Source organism: Ochlerotatus camptorhynchus, unplaced genomic scaffold (assembly GCF_037179485.1).
Source record: "Ochlerotatus camptorhynchus isolate MF236.1 unplaced genomic scaffold, CSIRO-AGI_Acam_v1.1 ptg000070l, whole genome shotgun sequence".
Lineage (NCBI taxonomy): Eukaryota > Metazoa > Arthropoda > Insecta > Diptera > Culicidae > Ochlerotatus > Ochlerotatus camptorhynchus.
Window position 1 is genome coordinate 4,784,426 of NW_027040560.1, and position 25,032 is coordinate 4,809,457.

Sequence of the window (25,032 nt, forward strand, 5' to 3'; positions counted from 1 at the left end):
CCGGACCTTATATAAACGTCATTGGACCAGCATTGCTTCTCGATAAATATCCGATCCGAATGTTGCCGCGACCAAACCTTAGTAAGAGTATTCCTACGTCGATTCTAGCGATCCTCCGATCAGGAGTTTCCTGTATTTGCGTGTCCAAAATAGAAACGGTGTGAATCCAGATGTTAAGCACAAGGTTGTTAGAAACCACAAATGGCCGTTATCATGATTGATTTCCCTTGTAAAATCAGTCATAATAGCGGACATTTGTGGCTTCTAACAATCTTGTCCTTAATACTTCGACTCAGGACCGTTGAATTATTGTTTGGGATCTTGGGATTGTTGTTATCTCGGTGAACGGGTGTGTGTTTGAAGTGGTGTTTACATGAAAAACGGGTGTAGTGTCCTATGTTCAGGCTTCGGTGGAAATATACCATTAAGCGTACAGACCTGATTTAGACTTTTTTTGGTGCTCCCTCTTCTTGTGTGACCCAAACGTTGGTAGTGGAAGATGTTTGACGATCAAGTGCCTCGATAGCCGTGGTTGTGTTGGTGGATGAGATGTTTGCGTGATGAAGCGCGCAAACGGTGACCGGTGCCAGTAGTAGTGATGACAAGAAGTGTTGTGATTTGTTACCAAAGGTGTTTTCGATTCCGAATTGCAGGAGTGCGGAATGAATCCGGATTCCGTGATTGTCAAAAACCAGGATAGTACCATGTGAAGTGATCAAAAGTGGTTTTGTCCAAGAACAGCAATTGTTCGAATATTTAGTGTTGGCGCGAAATATGATGATGGATTCGAAACTCACGTTGGAGATACCGAGGGCAATTAGAAAGGTACGATGTAATATTTTGCGAAATTCCTAGCATAGGTATATACTAGGGGAAAAGTTGGCTTCGGCAATACCTTTACCTATTATCGTCAGGGGGATAAACAACGTCATTGAGAGCTCAATTTTGGCATGTGGATACATTGTCTTTCAGAGCAACTATTGGCCAAATTTGAGTGCTCTAGGACTTTGTTAACCCCCCTGACGATAATAGGTTAAGGTATTGCCGAAGCCAACATTTCCCCTATTCAAATTAACTGACCTGAACTGAAGCAGGCAGATTCGCCAAATCGGAATTCCAAATTTTGTAGATGATAGTGTAAACATTGCTTCGCGATGCAATAATCACTGGATCAAGTTACGATGTTGGGCCATCAGGCCGAATTTAGGAAAATTATTTCTCAAGGCTTGCGAAGAACATTTGATGGTCTGAAAAAGAGAATAAGCAGCGAATAATGGAATGATAAATAAGGCTGGTTCATATTGGACTCCGTTTCATGTCAGGAAGATGAAGAAAAAGTTGAAGAGTCTGTGTGCGATTATTTTTGTGCTTAGATCTTTTAGTTAAAGATAAAGCTGGTATTTTGACGAACTATGACTTTTTTCGATGATTTGGATTGTAATTTGAATTTTGAAATATTGGAGGGCGATTTTGTAAGTTCGATTTTGGCAACACATAAATTTTGACTGCTTAGCTTTTCACAGGTTCTAATAATTGCTAACCTGATTATCTTATCACGTCCAAAGCTTCAAAACTATCCGAACAACATTAAATAGAGTTTGAGGTTTTTAATTGCAGAGCGCAAGCAAATTAAAGATATTTGAAACGTGCTGCCGAAATCGGACCCTTACTGTACTAAGAATTTATCGTGTAAAACCGACTAATTTGATTAAGTTTCATAAGTGGGATCAGTAGTTAATTATTTTTTTCAGATATATGCGTGTTATTATCACCAGTGTGCGGCGATAAGAGAAGTAAGTCCCGATTACTTTTTCAAAGGGACGTATCTGATTTTTTCCTTTATTTAACGTCGGTCTCTGTTCCGCAATCTAGTGCCAATCACCGACGAACATCGATTGCCATCCATTGATGGCAATCGAATGTGCAGGAAGGCAGCTTCCACACCTGCGTAGAATATCGCACCCATTCAACACACCTGGGCCGGGACCAACGGCTTTACTTCCCTTCCGAAGGAAGACGTGACCAGAGATTTTTATGCCTCAGAAAAATCCCACCGACCTCGGCTGGGATTGAACCCAGACCCATCGGGGTGTTAGAAAGCAGTCACGCTTACCACTACACCACCGGCGCCGGCTTTGTATCTGCTTTTGTAAACAATGAATTTGATTGTCGGTTTGGCGTAACTTGTAGCTCGCCCACGCCTAAGGCTACTATCAGGTACACTGAAACAAATCGACGTGTACCGTTTATTGGATCCATTATATAGCATAGCAATGTCAGCAGATTTCTTCATTCTATGTGATGATTGATAGATTCCATTGGATTATCACTTAAAAACTATGACTGCGATATGGAATAATTTCTATCGTAACTTATTACACTTATTACTTGATAATACATTGCTTCGAACGTGGTTAGCGATAGGTAAGATGTATATGAATATTGTCTTATATATTTCATGGTGAAAAACTGTTGATATGTCATGGGTGGGAACAGATATCTAGAAACTAATGGAAAATCATATAAGTTTTCACTATGAGAAAATTCTGAAAAAATATACCTGTTTTCATGATGAATATTGCTCACTAAAAGATATATCTTATAAGATAATCATGAATATTTTATTTGAGTTGCTTTTAACGATTTTTGACGTTTGTTGATATGCCGCGTGCAAACAGACATGTAGAAACTATTGGACTGTCATTTAACTTTGTAGTATAGAAAAACATGTATCTCATTGGAATAGCTTCCTTTGATTTTTGAGGTTTAAAGATTGTAACCAGATCTATCCCAATAATTAAATAGTCATATACATTTGCCTTTTTAGAAACCCAACAGCAAACATTTGTTTCGGCATGGTTTTCTGGGATGAATATCGCTCCCAATAAAATACATCTTACATGATTGTTCTTTATAAATTATTGAAACAATTTTCAACGATGTTATCGTAAACTCATTAAAATGATTAGTCGAACTAAATATTGCTAACAACAATGATACTGTATTGAATAATCTTTGTTTGTTATTGTTCCATAAAATAAAGGGTTCCGGAAAAGAATGTATTGAGATTGAAAAACAAAAATGATTCTACTGCAATATTTACTTTACTAATATTCTAATTGTAAGCCTTCTACACGGCTAATTCAGATTCCAGCACTAGTACTTGAACTTCATGAACCAGTTCCTTGAACTAATATCATGTGGTCGTTGTTTTATTGCACGCAGCAGCATTAAGAAAGATTTGAATACACGACACTAACGAAACGGAGCATAAATTTGTCAGTGTTATTTTTCTTCACTCTTGCAAAACGAGCATAACGTTGCACTACATTCCATGTCGGAAGAGCTGTTCTTACTTCATGCTAATTGAACGAGCTCAATATTGAAGTCAGCCGTGGCCCAGTGGAATCGAGCGCAGACACCGAAAGCATCACACCTCAACAGTTCTGGATCGAATCTCCAAATCAGCTACAATAAAAAAAAACACAACTGTGAAAGCTCCCACTGCCTGATGTTTATTTTTCGATTTATTTTTAGAAATCGATTAAATATATGTGTCAAAAGAAGTGTGATTTTCACATAAACTTTACTTCGATTGATTTATGACACATATATTATATTGTATTCATTTATCATATGATGATCATATAAAAGTTACCAAATTATCAGCATAGTAAATGTATCAGATATTCATATCGAATTTACCTGACACATTTTCAATCATATCATTTTCAATGGATTATCTTATAGCGGAAATTTATTAGACTTCCACATAACAGGAATATGCCAAATTGGTTCAGTGTAGGGGAAAATTTCCTCTATCTGGTGGTAGTGTCAACATTTGTGGGTGAGCTACCAGTTACGCCTAAACGACGATCAAATGCATTGTTTATAAAAGCAGATTCGTCTCTTCGAAAAAGTAAACGAGAGGTCTCGTCGTTTACATCTAAAATACGGATATTTTTTTCGCAAAAAATCATCGATGCAATTCCCCCCAGTGCGGTTGACTGTTGTATCGATACGTTAGTCCCTCCATCTCAAATCTAAAATCAACTCAGATTTCCGTACCCGATCTCCCTCTATTGAGTGTTATGACTGAGCTCCGACTTGCTCCACCTCCACTGTCGGGCTGGGACTGATCCTGGCTGATGGTGAATATGATTTAGCAGAAGCATTTTGGAACGACGAAAACTCTTCTCACTACACCGTGCAGTCAGTGTTGCCACCAGGCATGGACAATCATTTGCATTCATTTCGTGCATTCATTTACATTCATTTGCCTCTAACTTTTTTCTTCAACTGCATTCCGTAAAATGATGTACAGAGCTTTTGTAGGTTTATTAGCTACAACTTTTGTTAACAAGTCAAATCCGTATCTCTTATGCATGACGAACCAGAGCGAACAGAAGCCACTACTGTTTTTCAGTGAATGTATTTTACATTCACTGAAAAACAGTAAAAAGTTCTGCCCGCTCTAGTTCGTGATGCATAAGAGATACAGATTTGAGTTATGAGCAAAAGTTTAGAGAAAAAGCTCAATACATCATTTTGCAGAATGTTGTTGATGAAAAAAGTTAGAGGCAAATGAATGTAAATCAATGTATGAAATTAATGCAAATGATTTTCCATGCCTGGTTGCCACATTAACAGAAATTTAAAAACGTAAGGGACAAGATGGAATGTATTGTTGGGGAAACTTGGAGGAAACTTTCGGAAGAAGTTGTAGCTATCTCTCAAAAGAAGTCAGAAAAATCTTGTGAGATATTCGCACCAAACCTTTCAAAACAAGCCTCTAGACATTTCCGGAAGAACTTCAGACAAATTTTCCTGATGAATAACTAAATAATTGTTATGACCTATCTGGTCACTGGATAAAAGTAGCCACAAATGGACACTGCCGTAACTTCACACTACGAAAAAGTCATGTAAATGTTAATTCCCTGAGACCGACACATGCAAGCGGCCCTTATGACATAAGAAACGAGAAAATCAATTCAATGATTTACGACAAATATGAATTACGTCACGTGTAAAAATAGTATTTCTTAAGTGTGTAATACCCTGTTCACATTACAGCGTATATCCCGTGATATACGCTGTCTTGCAATGAGCACTCATACATCTAGTTTTCACTGGAAATCCTATGTATGAGTGCTCATTGCAAGAAAGATGTGATATAGGTTGTAATGTGAACGGGGTATAAGATGTTGAGGTATGGGGGGGCATGGCTCTAGATGACAAGACATAAACCGTAAACTATCGGTAGTATGAGGAGTAGTAGGAGTAGACTATCGCTTCTACCCAGTGTAGATAAATTGCGGTTGTTTTGAAAATCTTCGCTGTCAACGTACGAGTACTGTCAACGTACGAGTGAAATGAACAAATAAACATCGACTAATACGCGTTTGTTGACATTCATCAACGCTGGAGTTTCCAACCCAAAATTGTCAAACTCGGAAACGATCCACAAAAGCAAAAAGAAAAAAGAAAAATACAATTCATTTTGCCTTGCTCTGATCTCTGATTGTCATAAATGATTATTTTGAATATTATCGATTGCAGAGCCTAAAACCTCGATATTATCATCAATTCTGCAAAAGGCAATAATGTTTCATCGATCTGAGGGAAAAAGCAACATAACACGATCCACAACGGTATACTTGTGTAAAACGAAAATAATCATTTCACATTTGATACTCAAAATCATCCCCACCAAGGTGATTATGAATATTGATATGATAACAGGGGCCACATTGCGCATCTCGAAACGAAAAACTTTTTCATACAAGCATTCGTAAAAAAAAAGTCTTTCGTTTCGAGATGCGCAATGTGGCTCCAGAACAGTTGATAATGAATACGCATCAAAGGAATGAACAAAAACAATTGTTGACTTCGAAAATCAGTGGTTGTCTTGATCAAGAGCATGTTATCATGTCAAAATTCAAATTCATGCAGGTAGTTGGTTTATCTCTCAATATTGCCTTCATTTTCAGCTTATTTGAGTGTAGAATAAATGATTTTTATCAGCACTGATGAGAAGAATCGTCAAAACGTCTTCACTTCAACATTTATAAATTATGGGTACACTCTTTTAGAATTTTTAAACTGAGCTTTTGCAGAAGCTCAGTGACCTTCTTAAAAATCAATGAAAATTCGTGGAAGCTATGACTGAAGAGATTAATTTTAGGAAAGTTCATAGATTGTTGGAAAACTATTTAAAAGTTTAGGGAATGCTATACTACTTCAAGAAACCTCATAAATCTTCAGAAATTTCATAGCACTTTAGAAAACTTTTTAGAACTTCAGGAACTGCGTAGAAGTTCTTGAGATTTTCTAGAAGTTTAACAAATTTTATAGGAGTTCAGCTAATATTATAAATGCTCAGCGAACTTCTCAGAAATCCAGTGAACTTCGTAGAAATGCAAATTATTTACTATTGTACTGTTGTAAATTTGAAGACGCTTGGGGAAGCTCGTTAAAGTTTTGGTATTTTTCTTTACTTTCTTTTAACTTTAATGGTTTCTGAGCGCTACGGCACGATTTTTTTTTTTAAACTTCGTAAAAGAACAAGTTTGGGAAACTTTAATGAATTATGGCAGGAAAATCTAATAAAATTCCGGGACCTTCTTTCTGCGCATCATAAAAAAATAATGTATAGAGCTTTTTGACGTTTAATCGGCGCACACTACTGCACAATTGAAATCGAACGAGTGCGAGCAAGAGGGAAACAGATTAGTGGGAAAACAAACCGTCCGTTCATCCAACTGTGCTAGATAGAGAAAGATGATTAAACGTCAAAAAGGTCTATAGGGAATCGCATAGAATTTTAATTTTATAGAGAACAGAAAATAAAGGAAATTCTTGAAAGTTCGGAAAGCTTGATAGAAAGGCTAAGAATTTAAATAAGTTCAACGATCTTTGAATAAGTTGGGCGAATTAAATAGAAAATCAAGAAACTTCACCAAACTTCTTTGAAGAGCAAGGAATTATGAAGAAGTTCAGGGAACGTCATAGAAGCTCGGCTAGATTTTCGAGAATTACGTGAAATTCAGGGAGTTTTGTAGATGGGAATAATGTAGAAATTCAACATGATATTTCCCTTTTTTTAACGTCCGTCTCTGTTCCGCAATCTAGTGCCAATCACCGACGGACATCGATTGCCATCCATTGACGACAATCGAATGTGCAGGAAGGCAGCTTCCACACCTGCGCAGGATATCGTACCCATTCAGAACACACATGGGCCGGGACCAACGACTTTACTTCCCTTCCGAAGGAAGACGTGACCAGAGATGTTTATGCCTCAGAAAAATCCCACCGACCTCGGCAGTCACGCTCACCACTACACCACCGGCGCCGGCTATAAATTCAACATGATGTTCAACATGAAATTTCCGGGAACAGTAAAAGGGACATAGTAAATATTTACAAGTTCAGGGTGTTTTATTTGAGCTGGAATTTAATTAAAGAAATTTTGGAAAAGTACAGGAACCTTCGTATAAGTTCTATAGAACTTAGTTGATATCCATTAATTTTCAAAATAATTTCAATAAAGTTCTCTGGATGTTTTTCAAAGTCTTGATTCTGGTGATTCTGAACATCAGAAACACTTCTTCACAGAATTCTAAATGATTTCAAAATTAAGACATCCCAAGTAACAATTTGGGTTTCATGAGGGTTCTCTAGAACATGATTTAGACTTGTAAAGTACTTTAAAAACTCAATAATACTTTAAAACTCAATAAATTTTTCATGTCTATTTGATATATGTTTCACATCGAAGATGCGTCACACATATCAAAACGGCCAGGCCTACTGTGCAGCATTTAAGGGGCAAGATGATTCAGAAAACGATGCTTCAGAATCCAATAAATGGATGAAACGTGAACATCTCGTACCTTGCGTTCCGATTTTGGTAATTATATGATTGGTTGGTCGTTCGAAGCATCAAAGCTAGAAAGGTTAAGTGATGCTCCATTTTCTTCTGATGGTTGGGGCATGAGCAGCGTTGCCAGATATACCGATTTTCGAACTTGATACCAATATACAGATATGGTTTCTCAGAATACCGATTTTTTAGATTTTATATCGATTTATACCGTTTTTTTTATAATATTTAATCAAAATGATTGCCTGTCCGCGCTGAACTGTTGGAGGAAACCATTGTGAGGGACTTTTATTTTTTGAATATCTCTTATTTTTAGTGCCGTCTTATGCTTGATACTCTTTCGATTAATGTTTCCATTTTTTTCGCTGATTTTTTCGCTACCCAGGAATTGAGAAACAACTGATGATTCATCCCGGTAATTGTTGGGAATCAGAAAATACTTTTATTCAGTGAATAAATAGGTCCATGAATATGTTGAATTTTTAACCTCCTAAAGTTTATTCAATCTTCCCGTGGAATATCGTTCCACCTTACCCCGTAAGTTATTTACCGATTCCTACGGGAAAGTAATTTCGACTTCGCTTGGAAGTTTCTTCTGGTTTAGCTCGAAAGATTCTTCCGCCAGTTTGCTTTTTCAACTTCCCCGGAACGTCAGGGATGCTTAAAGTGTTTTATTGCAGTTCCACTCTTGCTTCAGGAAAACTGCAGGAACTTTTAAGAAGTTCTGAATATTCAGAATAGCTCAGACTTTTGGGTAAGTTTAAAGATCTGTCAGGGTAAGTTCCGTTGAATTAAATAAAGTTTCATTCAATTCTGTTAAAATTCGAGAACCCGGAAATTTCAGGAAAGTCCAGAGAACTCAAATAAACCTAAGGAAACATATTTTAAAAACTCCACAAATGCAAAGCACTTTAGGGAAATTTAATGGTTTTCAGGACTATTCCATTTTTCCGGGGCAATTCAGAGAACTTAGGGAAGCTCTGAGAACATCAGAAAGGATCAATTGATTTAAATAAAATTGCTGAAACTTTAAAAAGAGTTCCGAGAAACTCGGGGAATTTCCGAAAACTTGAGCAAAGTACCGAGAGGTTCATGAAAATTTTGGAAGCTTAAGAGAAGTAATATGAATATTAGAAAATTGTGAGAGGCATGTTTCGAGAACTTTAAAAATCAAAAAAAAAAAAACGAGAAGATCAGAGAGCTTCAATGCTAATGATGAATTAATTACAAGAATATTGTGAGAGCACTTAAGAAGTTCTGAAACCTTCATGAAAGTCCGGATACCTTCAAAGAAGATTAGAGATTTTCTGGTAGTTCCATAATAATTAAGGAAGTTCCCAGTACTTTGAGGATGATCAGAGGACTTCCAAAAGAGCCCCATAAACTTTCAAGGAGCTCCGAGGAATTATGTGATATTTCGAAGTGCATTTCAGGGGCATTGTTGGATCTTCAGGGTTGTTTTATAAAAATTAGGAAAAATTACTCAGGATCATTAGAACATGCAAGGAACTTCAGGTAATGTTGTGCTAAGCTAACATCCTCAAGAAATCTCTTTCTTCCGGAATTTTCCCCCAACTTCTCCTTGAAGTTTCTTTCGACTGATCTGTAAGCTCTTTGACTTCTGACTTTCTCCAGAAGTTTCTTCCACTCTACCTTAGGAAGCTTATTCCATCTTCTTCCTTCTCCAAGAAGTTTATTACGTCTTCTCCAGGAAGTTTCATTAAACTTTCACCAAATATATCTACCAGAAATTTCGTTCGTCTTCCTCTGGAAATTTGTCCTTAAGCCATTCTCCGTAGGTTTTTTTTCGGCTTCTATTCGAAGGTTTTTCTGAGCTTCTTCTGGCTTTCCATGGAAATGGCTACTCCTGGAATTTGTTTCAGATTTATCTGGCTTCCTCTGGAAGTGTTTCAGAAGTTTCTCAATAGTTGTCTTGGAAGTTCCTCGGAAGTTTTTCTGACTTCTCTTAGAACTTTCTTCAAACTTTCTCTAGTAGAGCTACTTTATTCTTTCTCTGGAAGTTTTATCGGCTTCCTTTAGAAGCTACTTCAAACATTGCCCGGGAATTTCTTCCGGCATCTCCTGGAAAATAAATTTTCCGTTCTAACAGATATATAAAAAAAAACTCCACGGACTAAAAAAACAAACGTCAGGTTCGAACACCTGAAATTGTTATTTTTTCATTGAACCAAAACCTCAAATCTCACACGCAATGCAAATGGCATAAACCTCAAATGTAAGGGTAGATTTATTACATCTACTGCATTTGTTATTGCAACAAATATAATGGCAGTTCTTACAATGAACAGTGGCGTTCAAGTAGGTTTTTTTTTTTCAGAATTAATATTTTCGAGATTATTTTATAGCCGCAGTTCGTTTTGGGCAACAACAAACATTGTTCGAAAACATAACTAGTATTAATACAAAAATATTTAAAAAACCTTCCATTACAGAATATGTTCATGCGAATATACATTACAAATTATGACTTCTTTTCATGCAAAACTGTGTTAAAATCTTACATTTCCCGGTTGGTGGTAACGACAATTCTATACAAAAAATGTCACTATGAAAATGTATAGGGGGAAAATGTCATGACATTCATTTCCATGACACTTCCCACCTCTGCCCCTGATTAGGTTTTAAGCCAAGCGTTTCAACACTTCAAATCGAATGTTCAAAATGAAATCTTGCTACGAACAAACTCACCACTGAGCGGCGCCGGTGGTGTAGTGGTAAGCGTGATTGCCTCTCACCCCAGCAAGTCTGGGTTCAAGCCCAGTCGGCGCCACCGGGATGTTCTGGGGCATAACATCTCTGATCACGCATTCCTTCGGAAGGGAAGTAAAGCCGTTCGTCCCCGGTTCATGAGTTGATGGGTCGACAGTTGTAGCATTGGTGCTCAGCACGGAAAACAAGATCGACGGAAAACAAATTAAGGAAAAAAAACTCACCACCTGTTATTTCTAAAGAAGCTCAAACAACCTCTTTGCAACATAATCCTTGCCCAGAATGATCCACCCAGCACGCCTGCGCACCATTTGTTGATATCCTCCAGGACAAAATCAATACCACCAACAACAGGCTTTCGCTTTCGGTGCTCTGATACCTCTACACGGCCAGACTTCTTCGCATGTTGTGTTTCCCTAGTGAACGACGACGACCGCCGAGCAAACACAGAACACAGGATAGTGGAGGGAGAGTTAGTCGAAAATCTGTTTTACAACAGTGAAAATCCTGACCTTTCGGGAGGCAGCGCTTTTCGCATGAAAATCTCCGTACGCACAATCAAGAAAATGGACTCCCAACCACCACCAGAAGTACTGGTAGACGATAGTTATTTAGTGGAGTGTTTAGAAGAAGCTTTTTGCAGTGTACAACCAGAAGTTCGTGGCTTATCAGTATTGGCACAGTAGTTCATCTCTTGGACTCGTTCTGGAGGGGATATAGAATGGGTGCATATATTTCGCAGTTTACTGTCAGTGCTAAGCTTTTCAACTCATAACCTTTGGTAGTGTATCGCTATTAGACGTGACTTGGATGCTGAGAAAATGGTGTCATTTCGGGAGTGTGAAAAATATTGAAGATTCGAATCGGCAATGTGGCGCATTTAGCAAGAAAACAATCAGTGGGTGTACAAGTGATACAACATATAAAAACGAACAACAATCATTTTGTGAGCTAGAGCCTCTCTTTTTGGAAAGTGTATTGTAGAACCATCATCGTCTCTAGGAAATTGATGTGCCTTTCAAACTTTTAACTGGTCACCCTCCATAGAACCCAGCATATAGCACCAACCAATCAGAATAGCATACTCAAGTTAGAAACTTCAATCCCCCTCTGTTAGAAGAATAACAATATTATCACTGTATCCTACGACGACGACGACGACGACGTCAAGAGATTTAATCGGAACCGTGCTCTTCACGGACGCTTGCGTTATTTGTGCAGCAGCAGCAGCAACAACCAAAAGTGTAGCAACATTTTATGGATTTAGGGAAGAAACTTCAGCATATATTTATCTCCTTGTACCGTAAGCTTCTTAGCGCGACTGGCGACTATTGAACATCTTTTAAAGTAATCATCATATCAAACCCGATATCTCTACTTGAATAAATATTATACACTTATGTGAGTACGCATAAATGGAAAAATGCACTATTGGTTCTAATCAAAGATATCATTTCCCTTCTTTTCAGAATATCATATCGACAATTTATATATATACACACACACGAAACTACAAATTTTATCTCACCTAGCTGCTAGTCGTATGCATAGAACAAGTGTAGTGAAATAGTGAAAAGAAGCAAACACAACGGACACAGCAGTAACTCAGCATCAACAAGTGGGCCAAAGAAGTTCTCGAGAATCGATTTAAGAAGAACAACACTTTCCTTCCAATCCACAATCCAATCAAAGCACACCATGAAGCGCCGAAACGACTACAAGGTGGCCATGGCCGAAAGCATGGAACTGGAACCGTTGGGTGGCATGGACAAATCTTCCGACACCAAACGCAACGGAATTAACAAATACGGTAAGTGTGTACAAGCATGTCTATCCCGGCAGGGCACAGCGCTGGAGAGCAAAAATAAACATTTTCCTTTAAGTTTTTTTCTTCTTCTGTTTATGCACTCGTACATAATAGATGACATTTTTGAGGGTGGTTTTGCCCGTTCTTCTCGCATATGCCGTCGCAATAATATTCTTCCTATCATAGTCAAAGCAAGCGGCTACTGTGACCATGGTAACATCAGCGTCGTTGCTCGTAGGGGGATGAAGCATTTTCCACCCCAGACGAGTAGTAGGCAGAGGAAAATAACATGCTCGCGTTCGCCCGTTTTTCACCCTCATTCCCTGCCTTTAGTATTGAAAACTGTGGGAGAATGCGGGCAACGGTGCTTAGCTCAACTTGCAAATATGTTCCCATATTCCCTTAGTGCTGATCGTAGACGGAAAAAGAACGAAATTGCATTACTCGAGGGAATTTTTATCAATTAAAATCGCAAATAGCGTACATCCGCTTTCGGGTAGATTGGGTTTTGCGGGGTACCTATGATATTATGTCTTCTCTTTGACTGAATTTTCCTTTTTACAGTTTCCATCATGAATATGGAAAGCGTGGAAAGTCACAGTGACACAGGATGCGAAGTCCTTGAAAATTATGTGGCTTTGAACGCTAAAGTGGTTGGGTGGTGTGGAAGAGTATTGACATACTTTCCGAGTAAAGTACACCACATAATGGCACTTGACGGTTTTATGTCACTTGCGAGAGGTTTTATTTGGAGATCGGCAAATGTAAAATATTCATTTCCCAAAAAAAAAACGGAGACACCAAGTCGAATGAATATTGCTGTTGACTTGGTATCGGTGAGGGGTGGTAATGCCGAGAGTAAATCGTGCTGAGGTTCTAATTTGGACAAACGTTGCCCGAAGAAACAAATTACGAGCAATTTATTACATTAGGGCTCGGATACCCATTTAACGAGGATCTTCTTTTTCTATTACGGCCCAACTGAGATTGTACGCCTCCTCTCAATAGTTCACAGTTGCAGTTGTTAACAGAGCAACCTTTCCATAACAAAATGATATAGTGGTTCTCAAAATTTCGTAAAAAAATAAAATTTTGTTCCTTATCGCAAAATGATAGACTCGTTTTTTTTTTATATTTTGTCATTAGGGTGTCCATTTCCATGTTAAGTGGTCCAAAAATTGTTTTTTCACAAATTCGTTATTTTTGGTTATTTTTTCGTTATCATTGGGCCGATTTCAAAGATCAAAATGTCAAATGAAACTTAGTTAAAAAATACTTTTTAGGAAAAATATAATGATGTTTAAAAAAGGGGGTTTTGTATTGACAAACATTGATTGTATTTGTTTTTTATGGTTTCAGAGTGGCCAGCGAATGTTAATTTTAAAATTCCCTGTTTTTTCCCGGTTCAAATCTCAAAATATTCCCGGTTTTTTTTATAATTAGTAAAAATAATGATTGCAATATCACGCTATTTTCGAGGTATTTAGAATCAATTTCGGGCTGAATGGGTCATTATATCGAATTTTAGAGGGAGGGATTATACAAATACATTGTTTTAAAAATCTTGAACTTGATAAGAAGCAAGTATTAAAGTATTGTGATCTGTACTAATATAAATCTTAAAAATGAAATTAAATCTTTAAAACAATTTTAATTTCAATGATTCTGAGGCTTTGGCATGTGTTTATAGTCCTATAATATGCCATTTATTAGAGATTTGTGAATGAAAATGTATCCTAGATTTTGGATTAAAAAAACAGGATTGTTTTTTTTCCAACAATATGAAAATAAGAAAAATAGTCAAAATGTGGGCTTTTGATTTTTTTCTAGATCCCTTATTAAAAAAATCAAGATTCCAGATTTGGACAAATTCAGTCGCTGGAAAATGTTGTAGTCTTGGAAAAATGTTCAGGGTACTAATATGAAGATTTTTTAAGAATTTTGAAAATTCCTAATTGTGAGAAGAACTTGAAGAAATATTCAACGGAGTTCTGATAAGAACCCTAAATTAATTCTAGGATTAAGGAGAGGTTCGCATTCAAAATTTTCAAAACATCGATTTTTTATAAGTGTCTACTAATTTGTGTTGAAAGGGTTTTTCGATCCGCGCACAAGAAAAAATTCTACAGGCCATTGTTCGAAGCGGCGTCCCGGCCGCCATGGGACTGTTGCCAAAACTTTAAACGCGTTTATCTCGAAATATGATTTTTCAAAACTACGTACAATTTCATTTGAAAACGGTTCAATTTAACGACTTCTACCGTTGACCAATCGAAAGAAAACATTTTTAATTTGATGACCTATAAAATCTACAAATTCTTTGTATTCACTATTTTTTCTGAAGCCTTAAAGAGGGAAAAAAGGGGTGAAAAAACCAAAAAGTTTGAGATCGCATTTTGTCAAATTTGAAGTTGTTTACCCGTTCTTAGGTCATTCCTCCAAAAAATTTAGTTTACTTCAAAGTCTCATTAATCGTGTTGTGTTTCAGATCGATCCTGAGGTACCAGGCTGTACGCAGTTTGACAATTCAAGACGTACACTACCGTACTCAAAACGTGACCACGGGCGCCATTTTGTTTTTTTTTTCGCCTTGTAAAAATTTAGAAATAAAGACGTTCTAAGCTTTTTGAATTTCAAAACCGCATCCTTCTATGTTTTCATTGGCCCACAAAAACAAAATGCCAAGCTTTGCTTACTATTTGGCCATTTGAATGAGAACCTTCCCTTAAGTCCTGGCGGACTTTAAGAAGAACTACAAAGGAGTTGTGAGAAGATCTTCAAGGAGAATTCCTATGTGATTCTGAAGATAATTGTATGCGGATTGTGAGGAGAATAGCAGGTGAATTTTAAGGAGAATTTAAAAAGAAACATAAACAGAATTTAAAGGGTTTTCTGATAATAATTTCAAAGGTATACTAAGGAAGATTCACAAGACAATTTTAATATCTGAGCAAAATGCCGAAGGAATCGTGTTTTGAGGTAAATAAAGTAAACGTTGAAAAATTTAAATTAAATTCTTAAGAAAGTTTCATGAAAATTCAACACAGAATTCCAAGCTTTCTGAGGAGAATTCTAAAGGATTTCTGAGGAGAGTTTTGCAAAAGGTCAAATAATTTCAAATGTTTAAGATAATTAAGAGCTGAATAAAACATTTTTTAGCTGAAGAAACATATGTATTAAACTTGTATTTTAATTGCAATATGATTTATTGATTTTTCACGGTTCTCCCGTCAAATTCACGGTTATTTTCCGGTTTTCACGGTTTTCCCGGTTCGCTGGCCACCCTACTGGGTTTTATGGTTGGTAGACAGAGGGTGCAATATGTTTTTATATTTTTCCTTGAAAATTTAGGCTGTTTTACACAACATATAAAAAAATCAGCGATGTGTTAATTTTTTTCGTTTTTGAGTTATTTTTTTTGAAGTTATCAAGTTTTGGGTTTTCGCTCAATACTCCTATGCGACTAGACTACCATGCTTCGTAACCTTGTTACAGTGACTATAAATCAATGGAGACGCATGGTCTTGTCGCATGGGAGTATTGTTGTGTAAAAAATCCTAAATGTTCTAGGAAAAATATAAAAACATATTGCACTTTCTGTCGTTTTGGAAAAAAAAATTTTTTTTGACCACCCTGGAAATGGTCACCCTAATGACAAAAAAAACGTGTCTAATATTTTGCGACCAATTTTTACAAAATTTTGAGAACCACTATACCGTTTTGCTCTGGAATGACTGAGAGAAGCGTCTTTGACATTTTTTAATAAATTGTAGCACGAAAACGTCTCCTCTGATCGATAGTCTTTCAAGGAAAAATACACTAAAAAAAGTGTTAAATACTAAAATATTTCCAAATGCCCTCGTTAAATAACTTTCAGCTTTTAGGTTGAAAACCTCTTAAATAAAGAAAAAAAAAATACTATCTCTAAAAAAAAAGCTCTTGAAAAATGCAAACCTTTGGCATATTGACAACTATGGTCAATTCAAAAAAGTCCGCATCGTGCTCTCTTGCCGTGCGGATCTATTTGCTTTTTGCTGAAGGAAGTGTTACTACTACCTAAAGCTACAACAAATTTAAACAGCACTTTTCAGTGCTCAACCTGTAAAAATTTTCTACCTTGTTCAACTCTTATTCCTCTTCGATCCTTGTTTGGACCCTACCCGAGGTAATCCTTCTTGGATATCGATTTGGAAAATTCCTCTTCGATCCTTCAGATTCTTATAGTAATCTGCTTGGAAGTCGATCTGGATAAAAATTTACTGCCGCCATGGCGCCTAAACGCAAAAGAAAGGGGCAAACTCTTGACCCCCCTTCTGATGAAATTAATTTGAGTAATCAATTTGATTTGCTCACGGATGATGAGAATGATCCATCATCCAAGAAAAATTCTAGTAAACTTTCCCGGCTTAATGCCAAGAAGGAAAAGATTCCCCCTATTGTGATAACCACTACCGATTTCCATGCTCTTCGCATGGAACTTTTGAATTTCGTGAAAGTTAAGTTTTCACTACAAATTGGACGTCGGGGTGAATGCCGTGTATTGGCTGAAACCTTGCACGGATTTAAATGTCTTCTCAAGTATCTTACTGAGAAGAAGCACAAATTTTTTACTTACGACACCAAAACTGAACGTGTGTTCAAGGTTGTCATGAAAGGACTGCCCAGTGGTGAATCCCTGGATCAGATCAAAGATGAACTGGCAAAATTACTTGGAGTTGTGCCACTCCAAGTAATCAAAATGAAAATGAAATCCCGTCCTGGCGATTCGCGCAACGGGATTTCTAATGATTTTTATTTAGTTCACTTCAAGTCTAGTGAACTAAACAACCTTAAGGCCTTAGAAGAAGCTAGCCTTATGCTCCATGTCCGAGTGAAGTGGGAACACTTCAGGAAGACTGGAGGAAATTTCCAAAACCTCACTCAGTGCCGTAAGTGCCAGGGATGGGGTCACGGAACTAAAAATTGCCACATGCCAGCTAAATGCATGAATTGTGGTGATTCCTCTCACGCAAAGGACGACTGTCCTGTGAAGGAAGATCCTAAGAAATTTAAATGTTCAAATTGTGGTGAAAACCACAAATCCAATTTTTGGGAATGTAAGACTCGCAAAGCGATCCTACAATCTCGTTCTAACCGACAGGTAGGAAACGCTCCACGTTTCCGACCAGGTACAAATTCCTCTGCTGTTAACAACGGTCAGCGAGGAACAAATTCTACATTCGTACCCGTAGGTACAAATATCTCCCCTGCTTCAAATGTTTCATCTGTACCTACTCCCCTCGCTGCTAACAATGTTCAGCGAGTTAATGGAGCCACCTATGCTGCTATTGCAGCGGGTAGAAATCAAAATACTAACCAACGTTCTAACGGAAATTTTGACAATTTTGACTTAGGAAGCATTACTGCTCCTAAAATGGAATTTTTACAGAATTCATTAATTGACATGATTTCTGATATGCTTAAATCTAACTCCATGTTTGATGCTATTCAAACTGGAGTAAAATTTGCTAATAATATTGTCATGACTTTAAAATTCAGAAATGGATTTTAAAGCATTAAATATTGTAAATTGGAATGCTCGATCTCTTAAAGATAATGAAGACGAGCTTTTTAACTTGTTGAGAGTTCATAACGTGCATATTGCCGTTATAACTGAAACGTTCCTTAAACCTGCCCATAAGGTTAAGAAGGACGCAAATTACTTGATTTATAGAAATGATCATCTTGATGGACCCTGTGGTGGCGTTGCCATCATTATTCATAGACGAATCAAACATAAAATTCTTTCTTCATTTGAAACCAAAGTTTTTGAAACTTTGGGAGTTTCTGTTGAAACAAAATTTGGACAACTTACGTTTATAGTTGCCTATTTGCCATTCCAATGCGTAGGCCAGCAAAAGAATTTTCTCAAGGGTGACCTCCAGAAACTTACCCGTCATAGGTCTAAATTCTTCATTATTGGTGATTTTAATGCAAAACACCGCTCATGGAATAATGCTCTAAGCAATTCCAATGGTAATATTCTGTTTGATGATTGTTCTGCAGGTTATTACACTATTCAATATCCAAACAGCCCAACATGCTTTTCTTCTGCAAGAAATCCCTCCACTATTGATTTGGTCTTAACTGATTCATGTCAACTTTGTAGCCAATTGGTTACCCATGCTGACTTCGGTTCTGATCACCTTCCAGTAACTTTTGAAATATCCCAAGAAATAATTTGTAATCCCAACAGCTCTACTTTCAATTACCATAGAGCTGATTGGGAGCAGTATCGAACATTTATGGAATATAACTTCGATCCAAACATTCCTTTGCAAACCAAAGATGAAATTAATTATGCTCTTGAATCTCTGACTACTTCTATAGTTGAAGCAAGAGCTGCCTCAGTACCAAAATGCGAGGTTAAATTCGATTCAATTATAATAGACGATGATCTTCAGCTCTTGATCCGTCTTAAAAATGTCCGTAGGAGACAATATCAAAGAACACGCGATCCTGCCATGAAAGTTATCTGGCGGTATTTGCAAAAACAAATTAAAAAGCGATTCTCTGCCCTGAGGAACAAAACTTTTGAAAATAATATTTCTAAATTAGACCCGAGTTCCAAACCCTTTTGGAAACTCACAAAAGTTTTGAAAAAACCTCAAAAGCCTATTCCAGCGCTTAAAGAAGGTAGTAAAATTTTGATCACAAATTTGGAAAAAGCTCAGAAACTTGCTAAGCAATTCGAGAGTTCCCATAATTTCAGTTTGGGTCTTACTAGTCCTATTGAGAATCAGGTTGCTCGGGATTTTCTATATATTTTCTCTCGGGAAAATATTTTTGATGATTCCTGGGGGACTGATTTGGACGAAGTAAGGTCTATAACTAAAAATTTTCAAAATATGAAAGCTCCAGGTGATGATGGAATTTTCTATATCCTCATCAAAAAACTCCCAGAGAGTACCTTGTCTTTCTTGGTAAAATTATTTAACAGATGTTTCCATTTGGCATACTTTCCTGATAAATGGAAAAATGCAAAAGTTGTACCAATTTTGAAGCCGGATAAAAATCCAGCTGAAGCTTCTAGCTACCGTCCAATAAGTTTGCTTTCTTCAATAAGTAAACTTTTTGAAAAGATAATTTTGAATAGAATGATGCTTCACATCAATACGAACTCAATTTTTGCAGATGAGCAGTTTGGATTTCGCCATGGGCATTCAACTACTCATCAACTATTGAGAGTTACCAATTTAATTCGTTCAAACAAATCTGAAGGCCACTCAACTGGAGTTGCTCTTCTAGACATAGAAAAAGCATTCGACAGTGTTTGGCATGAAGGTTTGATTGCTAAATTGAAAAAGTTTAATTTTCCACTTTATATTATGAAATTAGTTCAAAATTATTTAACTGACAGAACTCTTCAAGTAAATTATCAAAATTCCAAATCTAATCGACTACCTGTCAGGGCAGGAGTTCCTCAGGGTAGCATTCTTGGGCCTATATTGTATAACATTTTCACTTCGGACCTCCCTGATTTGCCTCAGGGTTGCCACAAATCTTTGTTCGCTGATGACACAGGCATTTCCGCTAAAGGAAGAAGTCTTCGTGTTATTTGCAGCAGACTGCAGAAAAGTTTAGATATTTTCTCTTCTTATTTACAAAAATGGAAGATTTCTCCCAACGCTTCCAAAACTCAACTTATAATATTTCCACATAAGCCTAGAGCTTCGTTTTTGAAACCTAGTAGTAGTCACATAGTCACTATGAACGGAGTTCCAATTTCCTGGTCAAACCAAGTGAAATATCTTGGATTAATACTTGACCAAAAATTAACTTTTAAAGATCACATTGAGGGCATTCAAGCCAAATGTAACAAATATATAAAATGTTTGTATCCTCTTATAAACAGGAAATCCAAACTTTGCCTGACGAATAAACTTCTAATATTTAAACAAGTTTTTAGACCGGCCATGCTTTACGCTGTGCCAATATGGTCTAGTTGCTGCATTACCAGGAAAAAAGCACTTCAAAGGATTCAGAACAAAATTCTGAAAATGATTTTGAAGTTGCCTCCCTGGTACAGTACTACCGAGGTACATAGAATTTCGAATGTTGAGACGTTAGAACAAATGTCCAACAAAATAATTAATAATTTCAGGCAAAAATCGTTGCAATCCTCAATTGCAACGATTAATTCCCTTTATACTTAGATAAGATTTATTTTTAGTTTTTAGTTTTAAGATATCAATTGTTATACTGACATGCAGGTTAAAAAACCTGTTTAAAATAATGAATTGCCAAGACATGAACAATGTAAAAACACTTAGATATATATCATAACAATTAAGGCTGGTACGTTACTGCAGTAACTGGAGCACCTAGGTTAAAATGAAATGTAATTTATTTTGAATTTAAAACAAATAAAGAGTTAAAAAAAAAAAAAAAAAAAAAAATGTCAATTCAAAATTGCTGAAAATCATAGATCATTACCAAAGTTGTTGTTTTGCGATTTTTTGTAATTTTCAGGTGTTCATAGTTGTGAATATGTCTAAAGTTTGCTTTTTTCATAAGCATTTTTTCAGGCATGAGTCTCTTTATGATTTCAAAGCACCAGCTTTTACAAATAAACAGGGTCATAGAAGTTTAGTTAGTCGAACGCTATCGGGCTAAATGGATCGCAACCGAATTTTAGAGTGAGAAATTAAATTAAGAAATGGTTTTAGAAATCTTGAAAGTGATACAAAGATCTCAAAACAAGGAAATGTTTTAACACACCGTGATCTGTATTGACAAAAGCCTTAAACAAATTAAGAAAATTTCCATGATTCTGAAGCTTTGACATAATCTTAGAATAGATGTAATGTCGGCCTAAATGCCCCTCATTTGGGCCCATGCATAAATTCAGCAATCGACTAAATTTTCAATAGCGACCAAAATATCCATTAGTACCATCCCAATAACGCGTTCATCTAGATAAAATTGATAAATAGCAGATTTTTAGTGATAGGCCCAATCATAGATCCATAGGCCAACATCAGAGCCATTTCCGCTATGAAATTTTTTTTTGGGATTTGTGACTTGAATTGTGGGATTTTTAAAAATTGCCATGATCCCAGATTTGGGAAAAATAGCAAGACTTGGAACAAATTTTAGGGTTCTATTTTCAAGAGAAATAAAAACAGGATTTAAAAATGTTCTGAGGATAATTTCAAAGAAATATTTAGGAAGATTCCGAAGATAACTATGAGGAAGTACAGAGAAAAAATACCAAAGGAACCGTATTCTAAGGTATATTTAAAAACATGAAGGAGAATTTAAAAGAAGGAAAATTTTAAAAACATTCATAAGAAAGTTTTTTTATTATTATTATATTATTATGAGAAGAATTCATAAGATTTTCAGAGGAGGGTTTTGCGTAAAGCTCAAAGAACATTTTGAAATGAATTTCAACGTAAATGTAAAGTCTTGCTCGTTAGACTGATGCAAAAGAATAGTTGATGAGTTCTAAATATCAGCTTTTCAGTTATTCGAGATAGACCAGCGTAATGTCGAAGACAACAAATCAGGAAGACTGGCAACTCTTCCATTTTCTCATACAAACGCTATGAAACAGGTACAATCGTGTCATCTGCCGCTCAAAGGTTAATGCTTCGAACGACATTGATAGCAAAAATTACATCCTCAGAAGAAGGGTTTGTGTATTTGCTAATTGTTCTATGCGTTGCTTCCACCTTCACTCAATCGCAGCGCCATTGTATCTGTCGCTTGGATTCTTGCAAAGATGCCAGTCTTGATTTGTTGTCTTCCATAATGTTCAACATAGTTGTAGAACAAGTTATTTGAAACAATTCTGCTCAAGGAAGCAATTTTCTATCTCAAATGGTTCACGATTTATACTGATTTTTAATAAGTAACTTGGGTTGGCTTCTACAAAATCGGCTTATCAACAGTAACTTTTTATACACCCAACCGGTGGATGTAAGATTCGCTTACAATTATGTGGGATTCATCATCAGAGGATGTAAGTGGAGACCGCATGAACCGAGGATGCAATATACCTAGCTGCGGTCCAATGCAAGAGAATTGGAGACCGAAAAATGTGGAGTGTATTAGTGAGTGAAATGAATTATGTCGAAAAAAAATTGGAAAAAGGTTGCCGACTGGGACTCGAACCACGAACGTTGTGATTATCAGACCTGTGCTTTCTCCACTGCTCTCTCCATGCTTCTAAATATGGATAGCCTAAAAGCAAACAAGAAGCGTTCATTTCCTCTCACACTTGACTTCGTATGCTTTTTCTGCTGGAGAGATTCGAGGCAAGTGTGTGCGTCGTTCTGCCAGGTTATACATAAAAATCAAGGCAAATGCTTGCTTGTGTAGATGAAAGCACAGACAGAACACGAAATAAAAAAGGCAAAAAACCATTACATCGCCTGCAAGGTCAACTTCTAACATTCGCTGCGATGTTCATGAACAGAGGATGATAGGAAATGGAACTGACATTCATTGTAATAAATTTTTGGTTCGCGTGTACATTGAGTTTACGTAAAATATACACACTAATCCAGTCAGTAAGGGTTTACTGGGTTTTTGAATTGCGGAACTGTTCGGTAAAAGTTTGAAAAGCTGAGAAATATTTAAAAAAATGAGAAAATTTATTCCAAATTTGTACAGATTTAGTTCTGTTAACCCCATTTAATGATAGCAAATAAAATTCGTCGATTTCATTGATTCCTTGCGGATACAGGTTATTTGCATTTTTACCGGTTTTTCCAGCAATTTAAGAACCCAGTAAAAAATACTGACTCCTGTAAAATAATCTAAGTGTGTACGTTCTAATTTTTATGGCGCAAATTATTGCACAAGCTCTGTGGTACTCTATCTCGAAAAACTAAAAATAATCTTTAACTAAAACCCATTAACATAGGATAAAAATTTTTTTTTTTCTTTCTTGATTTGTTTTCCGTCAATCTTGTTTTCCATACTGATTACCAATGCTCCCACACCGGGACCCTGTCTATCGACCCATCAGTTCATAGACCATGGACCAACGGCTTTACTTCCCTTAGGAAGGCGTGATCAGAGATGTTATGCCTCAGAACATCCCGGCGGTGCCGACTGGGATTGAACCCAGGCCTGCTGGGGTGAGAGGCAATCATGCTTACCAATACACCACCGGCGCCCATACAAACTTAGCTATTTGAGACAGAGATCCGCAATTTTCGACAAAGTTGTAGAAAAACACATTTGAAGTAACTTTACTGAATGAAGCAATTTTCTATCTCTAATGGTTCACGCTGTTCATGTTTTTAATGCTGACGAACGGGAACGGCCTACGACTCATCGATTTTGCCGCCTCCAAGAACATGGCCATACGTAGCACCTTTTTCCAACACAGCCCCCCTTATAGTTACACCTGGAGATCACCACAAAAGACGGAATCGCAAATCGACGACGTTCTAACGACGTGGCGCTAACATCGACTCTGACCACTACCTGGTGATGGTCAAACTGCGCCCAAAACTTTCCGTCATCAACAATGTACGGTACTGACGCCCGCCACGGTACAACCTAGAGCAACTGAAGCAACCGGATGTCGCCTTAGCATACGCGCAGAATCTCGAGGTAGCGTTGCCAGAGGAGGGCGAGCTCGATCTGCCCCCTCTAGAGGACTGCTGGAGTACAGTAAAAGCAGCCATCACCGACGCAGCCGAGAGCACCATCGGGTACGTGGAAAGAAGTCGACGGAATGAATGGTTCGACGAGGAGTGCAGAGCGATTTTGGAGGAGAAGAACGCAGCGCGGGCGGTAATGCTGCAGCATGGAACCCGACAGAACGTAGAACGGTGTAAACAGAAGCGGAAACAGCAGACCCGCATCTTTCGGGAGAAAAAACGGCGCCTGAAAGAAGCGGAGTGCGAGGAAATGGAACTGCTGTGCCGTTCCCAAGAAACACGGAAGTTCTACCAGAAGCTCAACGCATCTCGCAACGGCTTCGTGCCGCGAGCAGAAATGTGCAAGGATAAGGACGGAAGCCTCTTGATGGACGGACGTGAGGTGATTGAAAGGTGGAAGCAGCACTTCGATGCGCACCTGAATGGCGAGGAGAACGTAGGCACGGGAGACCAGCGCAATGGAGGAAACGACTACGTCAGTGCAGCAGAGGACGGAACTGACCCAACTCCCACGCTGAGGGAAGTTAAGGATGCCATTCAGCAGCTCAAAAACAACAAAGCAGCTGGTAAGGATGGTATCGCAGCCGAACTCATCAAGATAGGCCCAGAAAAGTTGGCCACCTGCCTGCACCGGATGATAGTCAGGATCTGGGAAACAGAACAGCTACCGGAGGAGTGGAAGGAGGGGGTAATCTGCCCCATTCACAAGAAAGGCGACCGTTTGGAATGTGAGAACTTCATAGCGATCACCATTTTGAATGCCGCCTACAAAGTGCTATCCCAGATCATCTTCCGTCGCATATCACCTAAAATGACCGAGTTCGTGGGAAGTTATCAAGCTGGCTTCATCGACGGCCGATCGACAACGGACCAGATCTTCACCGTACGGCAAATCCTCCAGAAATGCTGTGAATACCAGGTCCCAACGCATCATTTGTTCATCGACT

General features: G+C 37.5%; 1 protein-coding gene across 2 annotated transcripts in view; it reads left to right on the plus strand.

Moving 5' to 3' along the window:
* Positions 1–464: 464 nt before the first annotated feature.
* The window catches only part of LOC135697418 (endoplasmic reticulum aminopeptidase 2), a 56,436-nt gene continuing 31,868 nt past the window's right edge, over positions 465–25,032 (plus strand). The window contains exons 1-2 of one of the 2 annotated variants that reach the window (XM_065217078.1): positions 465–825; positions 12,088–12,428. In XM_065217078.1, the coding sequence (XP_065073150.1) occupies positions 12,317–12,428 (112 nt within the window). In that variant the 5' untranslated portion in view covers positions 465–825; positions 12,088–12,316. Of the gene's footprint in view, positions 826–11,015; positions 12,020–12,087; positions 12,429–25,032 lie in introns of those variants that run through there. The other variant, XM_065217076.1, reaches the window with a different exon arrangement.